The sequence below is a fragment of the Engystomops pustulosus genome, chromosome 1 (genome assembly GCF_040894005.1).
Source record: "Engystomops pustulosus chromosome 1, aEngPut4.maternal, whole genome shotgun sequence".
Taxonomy (NCBI): Eukaryota; Metazoa; Chordata; class Amphibia; order Anura; family Leptodactylidae; genus Engystomops; species Engystomops pustulosus.
In genome coordinates, this window is record NC_092411.1 from 68,830,218 (window position 1) to 68,842,869 (window position 12,652).

Below are 12,652 nucleotides of genomic sequence, written 5' to 3' on the forward strand. Positions count from 1 at the left end.
CTAAATGAGGACTGAGAGGCAAAATACTTTGAGGAATGATTCCCAGGGACACCTGGAGCAGAATTATGTATTTTAAGGTTTTTTTTGCTCAGAATGACGGTTACACTTTAATGAATTAAAGCTACCTCCTACTCTCTGAATAGCAGTTTAGTCTCTGATTGTTTGGGGCCAGATTACTGTGACTCCCACCACTTTTGAGAAGCTGGGTTCTAGGAGAGTGATAGCCACTCATTTACAATTGTGTTCTATTCAGTTCTATGAGACTAGAGGAGATCACCAAACGCTGCTTTTGTGATCATGGGTTGTCGTCTCCGTAAATGGAAGCTATACATTATCCTATACTTAAACTTACAAATACTTTTCCCTTAATCTTTGCAGAGGAGATGCATATAGTTGGTGATACAACCCTTCACCTTCTCTGATACTTTTTGCCATCTTCTATTTGGTAGACAAGCAGTTACATTATTATCCCTGAGCATTGATTCCTTTTGCCACTCATAGGGGCAGTGATTCACTACACTTTATTAGTCGGCCACATTAAATAACTGAAGGCACATCTAGTGCTTACGTTTTGGCTGCTCTTTAATGTTCCACTTGTAAGTGAGTGGGAGGATGAGTAATACAGAGCATACAAAACATTCTGCCCATATCTTTTCATATTTATATTGAGCTTGTCAAATGTTTATTATAGACAGACTCCTCATTATAGAAAACAGCTTCCCTTGTTACAGATAAATGTTCAGCAGGAACTACTGTCACAGACGCTAATGGAGCAGAATACTAATGAATACACCCCAGATATCACATGCATTTACAAACCATGATGGTTTCTAGAGCAGCTTGAAATAATTCATTAGTTGAATGCGTTGATGGTTACTAAAAACATTATACCCTACAAACTTTTGATTTGAATATTAGTTTCTCTACAGGAAACAGGCTAAGTTATATGGCACATGAATCTGTTATTTCTTATTCTACTGCATATACCAGTTACAGAGAATAATCATGGCTATAACCTTTATTTACCTCAGATCACATTGTGGAAGAAAGTATAATGATTTCAATGATATAGGAATATACATCATTCTGCTATCATGGCTCTTTAAGAAAGCAGGGAACAACTGACTCCGTTTTCTGAATGTTAAAGCTTAAACAAACTTTTAATAAAATCAATAGTGCAGATTATAATAGTAAACTTTATTTAAGAATTATGTCCATGTATCCTTCTTTTCCCCCTGCCTTTCTTCTTTATATAAGTAGTTTGTAAAAATCTGATTTCTACTCTTTATTCCAATGACAGCTGAGATATACCTGATAATGTTCATTATGAGTTAACTCTCCTCAGAGAGCATGGTCAGGCTGCCGTGTTCATCTCTATGGAGCTGACAGAAATTGCTGATATCTGTACTCTCAATCTCTGTCAGCTCCATAGAGATGAACAGGGCGGCCCCGATATGTGCAACCGGTTGCTCCGCTCATCTCAGTGGAGCCAAGAGGGATAGGATGGGAGTACATTGGACCCCTGTTCTTGTTATCTGTCGGGGTCTTATCACTGAGACCCCCCCCACCGATCAGCAAGTTAGGCCCTATCCTGTAAATAGGGCCTAATTTGTTTATTTGGAAAACCGCTTTAATGAAGTATACAAAGTTTACTATTACCACCTCCTCTTTTTCTTTTTGCAATAAAAAAATAGCTTTAATGGTTAAGTAACTTTTTAAAGAATAGTGTAATATACCTTAATGTGTTTTTCTGTTTCCTACTTTCAGAAAGACTCTGTTGGGACCAACATTTGGTTCTCCTATAAGAAAAATGGAAGTTCTTCCTTCTTATAATCAGGATTCAGGAAAAGGTTACATGGCATATATTACAGATGACAAGGTACATAAGGGGGACACAATATGCGTTGCAACAGTTAATTTATGATGGTGAGACTGTCCATAAATGTCCAAAATGGAAATGCTCCTTTAACAAATGAGCATAAAACATAGACAGTCTGCAAATAAGGCCAACTGCACATAAACATAGTTTAAGTCTATGGAAACGGACCTGTGTGCTGGTTCCATCCAATGGACTAAACACAGGACAGTGCTTGCCCCACTGCAGTATCGGTACTCTAGCCAGTGCTTCCCTTCGGTCGGCAGACAGGGAGTCCTTTCATTGGATTTCTGTGTGATGTAACTATGCCCATTTGCACTGTGCTTGTTCTGTGAGCTCTGAGCAGCACCCAGGTCCATTTCCACAGGCCGATCATTTTTGTGTGCAGTCAGCCAAAGGCTAGACAAAGGCTAGGTATAGTTCGGTGTGTGGGTTGACACAGTGGATGCAGCAAAGAAGCTTTGGCAACAGTCACATTTCATAGACAATGGAAATTTCACACCTTGAAATTAAGTGACAATTTATATATCATTAAAAGAGTGTAAACAAACAGCTGGGACCCCTTTAATATTGAAAACAAATCGATTTCTGTAATTTGCATATAATTCACGTACACGCTGAAAACATACCTTGAGAGTTTCTAGCAGATGAACCCTGCAATTATTCGTTTAAAAAAATGTCACCACAAGTTCTGTTTTGTCTAATTTCTATGTTTAGGTTGGACTACAAATTCTGCCGGTAGATGGAAACCCACATAAAACAATGGCTCTGATTTGTCATCCTGATGGTGTAGCCAATATTGTATGCACAAGTGACGGTCAATATGTGTTTACTGCTGGAGGAAAAGACTGTACAGTAATAATGTGGAAAACAAACTTACAGTAAGTACAAATACATTCCAAATATAATGTGATGTGAGGAGCCCAATGACAGCTCCAGGATCATCCCAATATTTATAGTGTAGGTGTAAAATGTTCAAATGTTGAAATGCTTGTCATACTCTTTGTATTAAGTGCCATAACTTCCTTTTTTGTGCAAGATTTTGGGGGCGTTTTTTCCATGACATATGATAGTTAAAAACAAAAAAATGTTACTGGGGTTTTCGCACAGGATAAGCCTAATTTGCTGATCAGTGGGGGACTCAGTGATGGGACCCCACAGATCACTAAAACAAGGGATCCAATGGGGTCCGATGTACCCCAGTCGCTTCCCGAGATGAGTGGAGCAGCAGGACGTGCATGTCCGGGCTGCCCCATTCATCTCCATGGAGCTGACGGAGATTTCCGAGTACAGCAATAGGATCACATTGGATCCATTGTTCTTTTGATCTGTAGTGCCTAACTTGTTTCATGAGAAAACCCCTTTAAAGGACCTTTTTATAATTTCAGTTTTTGGGGTTTTACAAAAATTTGAGAAAAATATTATTTTTGTATTATATAGTCTTTATTTGTTCAGTTTTCAAATCAACTAAATAAATTCCCTAGTGTGTGATGGTCGTTTTGATATTACATGTATAATCTCTGGGTTTTTTCCTTTTTTAATACATTACTTTCTAGTTTTCATCTGTAACTGCTTAAATAAAATAAAAGCTTCATTTGTAGGGTGAAATGACGCCCCTTTGGGGGAAAATTTCTGATCAGACCCAGCAGCTCTGTTTAATCCCTACAGACCCGGCAATGTGACCACCGGGTCTATAGAGCAGACTGCACTATATATACACTCACCGGCCACTTTATTCGGTACACCTGTCCAACTGCTCGTTAACACTTAATTTCTAATCAGCCAATCACATGGCGGCAACTCAGTGCATTTAGGCATGTAGACATGGTCAAGACAATCTCCTGCAGTTCAAACCGAGCATCAGTATGGGGAAGAAAGGTGATTTGAGTGCCTTTGAACGTGGCATGGTTGTTGGTGCCAGAAGGGCTGGTCTGAGTATTTCAGAAACTGCTGATCTACTGGGATTTTCACGCACAACCATCTCTAGGGTTTACAGAGAATGGTCCGAAAAAGAAAAAACATCCAGTGAGCGGCAGTTCTGTAGGTGGAAATGCCTTCTTGATGGCAGAGGTCAGAGGAGAATGGGCAGACTGGTTCGAGCTGATAGAAAGGCAACAGTGACTCAAATCGCCACCCGTTACAACCAAGGTAGGCAGAAGAGCATCTCTGAACGCACAGTACGTCGAACTTGGAGGCAGATGGGCTACAGCAGCAGAAGACCTCACCGGGTGCCACTCCTTTCAGCTAAGAACAGGAAACTGAGGCTACAATTTGCACAAGCTCATCGAAATTGGACAGTAGAAGATTGGAAAAACGTTGCCTGGTCTGATGAGTCTCGATTTCTGCTGCGACATTCGGATGGTAGGGTCAGAATTTGGCGTCAACAACATGTAAGCATGGATCCATCCTGCCTTGTATCAACGGTTCAGGCTGGTGGTGGTGGTGTCATGGTGTGGGGAATATTTTCTTGGCACTCTTTGGGCTCCTTGGTACCAATTGAGCATCGTTGCAACGCCACAGTCTACCTGAGTATTGTTGCTGACCATGTCCATCCCTTTATGACCACAATGTACCCAACATCTGATGGCTACTTTCAGCAGGATAATGCGCCATGTCATAAAGCTGGAATCATCTCAGACTGGTTTCTTGAACATGACAAGAAGTTCACTGTACTCAAATGGCCTCCACAGTCACCAGATCTCAATCCAATAGAGCATCTTTGGGATGTGGTGGAACGGGAGATTCGCATCATGGATGTGCAGCCGACAAATCTGCGGCAACTGTGTGATGCCATCATGTCAATATGGACCAAAATCTCTGAGGAATGCTTCCAGCACCTTGTTGAATCTATGCCACGAAGAATTGAGGCAGTTCTGAAGGCAAAAGGGGGTCCAACCCGTTACTAGCATGGTGTACCTAATAAAGTGGCCGGTGAGTGTATATATCCACATATCAAAACAATATAAAATATACTTCATTGCTATTCAATGAAGAAAGGAGAAGGCAAAATTGGCAATAATCCCCTTCTACCTTCTCCCGAGGGTCCCCAGCTGTGTCTGACAGCCGGAGACCTGATCATGTTCCCTTGATTAGGGCAGGGGCATAAGAAAACTGTAACAATGTTGAAAGACGTCACTGCAGACTTGAGACCCATACCCGCTGACATCTTTCGTCAGTGTGCGTTCGGCATTGAGATAAGAAAGAAATATGTTCATTTGTCCTTTTTTTCCCTTGCATTTTCTATAACAGAGTTCTCTCTCCAACTAGTGATAAAGAAGCCTGATAAAACATCTCTGGATAGTCTAATGACCCCAGAGAGCTAAATCATCAAGGGAAATATTCTCTAGGTATATAAAGAGTTAAACATTAGCCTTCTCATCTGTCGGAAGTGGACAACCTCAGAAGGCTTTCAGATACACTGCTCATTACAAGAGGAAGAGTAGAAAAAAAGCACAGAGAAGTTACATTACTTAATGCAGTATGTTACAAAGTTAACTGTTAACATCTTCCCTATTAATTTCTGAAATAAAAAAAATTGCATCAAAAGTTTAGTTTAGCTTTCAAGGAGTTATCTGGGCTCTACATAATTATGGCTTATCCATTGGATAGGTCATCAATATAAGATTGATGGGATTTCAAAACCCGGTAAACCTGGTGGTCATATGTTTGCAGTACTGCTGTATCTGCTACCTATTAGTGATCCTGAAAATCTCAAATACTTCTATATACAATATAATTGTGTATGGGCCCTTTTTTCTTGAATACTAATTCTACAAAACTCAACTATGTAAATCTATACACATATTTAAGCAGTGTGAACAGATGCCATTAACATACTATACTTAATATAGAGATTATGCAACAAAATCTTCCATCAAAACAAGAATGATAAACAAGGGACACTTACACATAGATTACATAGATTTCATCCCTGGCTCCTTTTTTTCAAAATCAATTGATCAAATTTATGCTAATGAGTCTGAAGGGCTCCTGGGGGTGTTATAAGAAGACCTCCCTATTGCAAATTCACAGGCTTTTACAGTGTGCAAGGAGCACTCCCCCACTCTTTGATGAAACTTACATCAGGCAGAGGGAGAGGTGAAGTGCTGAGGGAGCAGGGTGAGACAGGGTGATGGGCTCTGGTAACACCCCCAGCCACCCTTCAAGCTCATTAATATAATTTTTAGTTGATTTTAGAAGGTAGGAGGCCATGGATAACACATAAAAGAAGATTACCACACTCACAGTGCCCGGATCTATGAGTAATTGTCTCTTCTTTATTATGCTTGGTTTTGATGGTAGACTTCCTTTACAGGGACACGGCCACTGCTGGATCCTCTCAAAAGTTAGCAGTTGCATGGGTCCAAATGTAGTTAACACTATCATGGGTCTCAGCCTAAGACAGGACCCAAGAATTGAGGGAAGGAGATAACATGTGGAATATACAACACTCTTGGAGCACAGAGAGATAAAATAATTGCAGACAGGGTCTCTGATATCCTAGGAAGGAGTTAACAAGAATGCCCTACACAGGTATCTGAGATTTAGACTAAATACATCCCTTACCTCAGGGGCGTAACTAGGAGAGGCAGGGACCCATAGCAGACTTCTGAATGGGGCTCCTCTACCTCTCAGAAAATATACATTTGTGTACATTAGTGTGCATACACATACACACATTTGTACAATCTTACACACGCAGACATTTATACACTTCGATGTACACATCGACACACTGATATATACATTTATACACATAGACAGATCTGTCCCAGCAGCTGTTGACCACAAGGGGGAAGTACACGCCAGGAATTACAGATAAGAGTCCTGTCGTGTCCTCTCTCCCCCGACATTTCTTATCTGAGCTCCAGATTCATGCTGTGCACTGTGAAGATGTGCACTGTTATATAAATACTATGCTGTACAATGTGCAGCATAATATTTATATAATGGTGCACATCCTCCATTATTTAGTGTGCCAGGTCAGATGCCAGGGCCCCCTGACACTGCAGACCCCATACCAGCTGCTATGGCTTCTACTGCTGTAATTATGTCACTGCCTTACCTATTGCAAACAGCACAGTAACTAGGTTGGCAGCAAAGAGACACTGAACCCTGAGGAATCACCCAGTACAGCAGTAAATTCTCATGCTTGTGGGGAGGCAGAGGGGGATACACCATCCCTTCATTTCTTCTTAATTTATTGGACGGAATAAATTGCTAGCTCAGTTAAGGAGTCCTCCCAAATAAAGAAGGAGTCAGGATCACTGTTTGATGCTGCCATCTGTTGGCCATAAGAACTATAATTGTCAAAGCTTTTCTACATTGGCCCCTGCTCTTGTTTGGGCCCCTGTATAGCTACAATGGTATGTCCACCTCCTACAGCAAAGGAAGTTATTAATCTACTTTATATGGGCATCGAGAGCTAAAGAATATCTGCCATTTAATCAATTTCCTTGCTTTGTTGCTGTCTCAGTCTACACAGTAATTCGAGTAAATAGCTGCGCTAGTAGCTAAACTAATAACTGTTGTAGCCAAAAATGCATTTACATACCTTGCTGATGCCACATGTTTCTATTTTTGTATTGCAGGTCTTTGGAGGCTGTTGCTTCCCTTGGTGGAGAAGATTTGACTCCATTCTATGGAATGTTGCCAGGAGGAAGAGATGGAGCATTGTTTAAGGTTAAGTAATAGTCAACTGAAAGTTTTTGGAAGCAGACATTGGAGCATCAATAATTGTGAACCTAGAGAGATGATTTTTGAACCCTTATCACAGAGGATTCTCTTTCCTCCTTGTCAGGGTGGTACTTTAGGAGCTGCTAGCAGTTGTATTTTGGGCTTTATGGCTCTTAGAAAAACATTTCTGGTGCCATTTAAAGCTTTGTGTATATTCTAAAAAAACAGCACCAGGATGTGCTATAGAATCATTAGCTAAAGGCATAGTTGGGAGTGGAAGATGCACATACAGTTCCTATTTCCACTTTATATTTAACTGCTGATACCTCTGGTTTGTATGAAAAATAATTTATCACCAGTTTGCTTTCTGAGTCCATAAAATGGGACAGAAAAATAAAGGAATCTGCCCTTTTTCGCTGGTTACACAATTCCATAACGTTTCAAAATTTTCTGTAACAACATGGGGAGAAAAAAAAAAAAGAACTGGACCACACATCCACACATGATACACACATCTGCATTGTGATGCGTCAAAAGTAAAGCATGTCCTACTTTTATGCATTTATGAGAAACAAAATGGCCATTGAAGTCTATGGCTTAGTGAAAAAAACTAGCAGCAGTAGATGAGAGCAAAGAGAATCTGACATACTGTAGATAAATGATGGCTTGAGTTACAAAAAAACGCATTGTTGAATAGCACTTAGATTGAACTCTGATCAAACTCGCATTGACAGACCAAAATTGTGCAATTTTCAACACAGTTAGTGTGCAGTAAGCCTTAATCTCATACATTATGCTGCTTCTGTATACTGCCAAATCAATTCTAATCCATCAAGACCCAGCATAAGACTGGGACTAACCAGACAAATTACAAGGACATTTAGTATGCAAGTAAATTGGTTAAAGCTTATTATTAATTATGGGGGTTAGTTACCGTATCATACGCCGGCTCTGGCATGAAGGTGGCAGATTGGGGAAAATAATCACAAGTGCAAACAATAAGCTAGCATTTGGGATTAATTCAGGTCTTCTACGCCACTGACGTGGCCCTGATAAATATCCCCCTATATTCATTACATCATGATATATTACTACCGTAGTCCCATTCTGAACTCTTTTCTCATGTTGTTTCCATTCTTTTCAGGAGCTGGAAGATTACTTTTACTATGCACAACTGCGTAACCAGGGCATTGATACAATGGAGACCAGACAAGTTTCAACTCATATTCCCTTGAAAGAAGTTCCTTTCATCATGCGAGCATTGGGATATTATCCAACAGAGCAGGAGGTTATTATATCATGTATATATATAAATATCTCATACCAAAAATGCAGACACATAGAAATTCCTTTTTGCATTATTAATATTTTGGAATGTAGAAATCTTGTGCCATGTATACATAGCCTGTGTCTGCCCATTAATGGTTTTGCTCACCCTGTTCTCCTGTGATGGATGCTGTGTTGTTACTGATGTTTTCGGTTAGGTGGTGCCAGCACTGGGCATACCTGGTCAAGTGCCGGGGCCCAGAGCTGCTGTGGGGGCCCACATATGGCTGTACATAAGGAATCAATAAGGGTGAGGGGGCTGTATCTAATGAATCCATATGGTATGAGGTGCACTGTATATAAAATAACCATGAGGGGGATGTTTGGTATGTTAAACTAGGGAACATTTTAGGTAACAGGAGACTGTTTTAGTTTCTGAATTTTGAATGCTGCCACGTGAGTTCACAGCAAAGGGGCCCACTGAGGCTCTGTCGCCCAGGGGTCTACTGAAACCTGGAGCCAACCCTGGGAGAATAAGGCTAAAGTACAGTAAATTACCAACATCCAGGGGTCGTCTGTAAGTCGGGTGTTCTTAAGTAGGTGACCGACTGTATATTATAGTCGCATAAATGTGTACTGCTTTTGTAGGTTTATTCATTAGCTCTAGGCCTTTAATGTAATGTAAAATTATGCAAAGTGGAACACCTCAGCCTTTATTAGGAAAATGCAACATTAATAACTTAATGATTTTAATCATCAAAGCAATCTTTTGTCATTTATTCATCACTATGTAGAAACAGTAGCTAAAATGTTGTCATCCAAGCGTGTGAATGCACTGTATAGCAGCAGTAAGACTGCGGCCTCTAGGTGCCATTCCATCCCCTCCCCTGCGGTGCCTTTCAAAGATCCCTTGTCCTGCTATAGCCAGTGTGGACTGGCCCACCAAAATACCAGAGGATCCTCCGGTGGGCCCTGGCTCAACCCAATACTGAACACCAGAGGTCCATCAGAAAACACCACAATTTGGGGAAGAGTTATTTTAGTGATTTACAGTAACAAAACAAATAAAAAGATGGTTCCATAAAAAAATGTACACATCAGACAAGAGCTATAAAAAGTGGTGCAATGTGCCTAGTTTTAGTTTGAACTTTCTTTGTGCAAGTTGCAACACATTGGGCCACATTTATCAAAAGTAGAGCAAACTGTACTATGTGCAGTTTTCTTGTAGAGTGTGCAGAGGATGCCAGATTAATCAAAACTAGAGCCCGCTCTTCATTAATCTGGTTTACCCTGCACTGGAAACGTGCACCATTTTTTCATGAAATTGTGGTGCACATCAGAAATAAATGTGGTGCAAACTCCATCTAAGCACTATCACGCCATTTTCAGTGCACATTTTTTCTATCTTTTCGGACACTTTATAAATAAATGTGCAAGCAGTTTGCACATTCTTTTCAGTGCAAAGTCGGATTGCAAAGTCGGAACACCCCTGGCCAATCATAGCCAGGGCTAGTTCCTAGGGGGGTTGATTTTCCACATTGGCTGTTCGGCAGCTAATCCGACAATATGTTTGAGTCGGGCAGTGCATGCCCGAACCTGGACATGAAGGTCGAATTTGCTCATCTCTAGTTCTGACTGTTAGCAGCGGGTGTCTGCACTGTATTTAGAGGGCTCATCCCTTTCCACACACCTGTACCAGCACTGGGCCGCACTATTAGGGCATGTGTACATAAGCTATTAAAGAGTAACTGTAAAGTTTTTTTTTGGGGGGGGGGTTGCCACAAAACAATAGCTCCTGGGATGTAAAACAACTTTGCCTATTATCTTTATTACCTACATCCAGCAGTTTCATTGCTATTCCCCTAAGATTACCTCAGTGCTGCAATAGCTGCTTACTCTCCATGTGCTGATAAGCCCTATGAATCTGTACTGTTTATATTTTGTTTCTCTGTCGGTTTCATGGGAGGGGAGGAGGTCATGTGACGGTGTATGTAGCAGAGCTGGATGTGTACAGAACAGTGGAAACAGATGTCTCCTGTACAGAATAATGAAGTACAAGATCTCACCTGTTCTCTATCAGTCCCTCTATCCCAGTCTTTGATTCTACAGAACTTTCTCTGTCTCTCTCTGCACCTCATGCTGCAGCCATTCCCCCCACCTTTTCATCGGCAGTATCAGCTTTGTACAGATATTCAGCAAAAAGAAGAAGTAAGCGGCACTCACCGGTATCAGGGACAAGATTGTAGGGAATAATTCATAGCAGGGAAGATGCACGCCACGCCGAGGTGACAGGCCTTTTCGTGCGGTATACGCTTTCTCAAAATTCAGACCAAGATCAGCTTTGTGCAGATAAGCTATTAACCCTTAGTGCTCAAACAGCACAGACTACAGATTTCATGTACCAATGATTTCTATCACTTATTACATGTTCCCTGCTCCTCAATGTGATTGAAGCTGCCAGGCTGGTCACCATATACACCCTGGCTGTGCACTGTGCAATGTTCACTGGATTTACTTGTGGGAAACTAAATGGAATGAATGCTAAATTACAGTTTATACTCTAGTATAAGCTGACCCCAGTATAAGCCGAGACCCCTAATTTTACCACCAAAAACTGGGAAAACCTATTGACTCGAGTATAAGCCTTATTTGTCACAGCCTCCTAGTATATAGCCAGCGAGCCCCCTGTAGAATATAGCCAGCCCCCTGTAGTGTATAGCCAGCCAGCCCCCAGTAGTATGTAGCTAGCCAGCCCCCAGTAGTGTACAGCCAGCCAGCCCCCATGTAGTATATAGCCAGCCCCCCTGTAGTAGCCAGCCAGCACCATATAGTATACAGCCAGCGCCATTTGGTATACAGCCAGACCCATATAGTATACAGCCAGCCCAATGTAGTATACAGCCAGGCAGCCCCATGTAGTATACAGCCAGGCAGCTCCATGTAGTATACAGCCAGCCAGCCCCATGTAGTATACAGTCAGCCAGCCCCATGTAGTATACAGCCAGCTAGCCCCATGTAGTATACAGCCAGCCAGCCCCAAGTAGTATACAGCCAGCCCCATGTAGTATACAGCAAGCCAGCCCGATGTAGTATACAGCAAGCCAGCCCCATGTACTATTCAGCAAGCCAGCCCCATGTAGTATACAGCCAGCCAGCCCCATATAGTATACAGCCAGCCAGCCCCATATAGTATATAGCTAGTTTGCCAAGCACTTAAAAAAATTAACTTACATACTCACCCTCCAACGGCCCGATGCTCGACGCAACTTCCGAACCTTGGCGTGGCTCATGGGGTCTCCTCTTCTGTCTTCTATGCTGTATTAGCAAGCAGAGACGCGTCCACATGATTTGCGGGCTGGCGCACACTATGACGTCATCAGTGGCAACACCGCTACATCATAGTGTGCTCCGGCAAGCAGATTGCATGGACACGTCTCTGCCGGCTAATACAGTAAAGAAGACAGAGGAGGAGCCGTCAGGAGCCGTGCCGAGTATCGGGGTGTGGGAGTGTGAGTATGTAAGTTTTTTTTTTTTTAAGTGACTTGTGTATAAGCCAAGGTGAGGTTTTCAGCACATTTTTGTACTTAAAAACACGGCTTATACATGAGTTTATATGGTACTTTGAGAGAGAACACAGGGCATCATGGGATCTGTGGGCAAGCTAACTGGCCTCAGCTTGAGGGCACAGACTGACAGACTTCACCCACTTTGTCTCTGGTGAGAAAGATTTCAGAACAAAAATTGCCATAACTTTGGAAAGAAAGGGGTGAGCAGCACAAAGTTGGCATCGTTCTGTTTGTTTTCAAAGGGAGAATCACATAAAATAATTTGGCA

The 12,652-nt window shown here is 41.7% G+C and overlaps 1 protein-coding gene across 4 annotated transcripts in view; it reads left to right on the forward strand.

The window, feature by feature from the left end:
• The window catches only part of CFAP251 (cilia and flagella associated protein 251), a 43,138-nt gene that overhangs the window by 26,342 nt on the left and 4,144 nt on the right, over positions 1-12,652 (forward strand). For all 4 annotated transcript variants that reach the window (XM_072143670.1, XM_072143698.1, XM_072143680.1 and 1 more), the window contains exons 16-19: positions 1,768-1,879; positions 2,594-2,757; positions 7,468-7,558; positions 8,697-8,840. In XM_072143670.1, the coding sequence (XP_071999771.1) occupies positions 1,768-1,879; positions 2,594-2,757; positions 7,468-7,558; positions 8,697-8,840 (511 nt within the window). The remainder of the gene's footprint in view (positions 1-1,767; positions 1,880-2,593; positions 2,758-7,467; positions 7,559-8,696; positions 8,841-12,652) is intronic.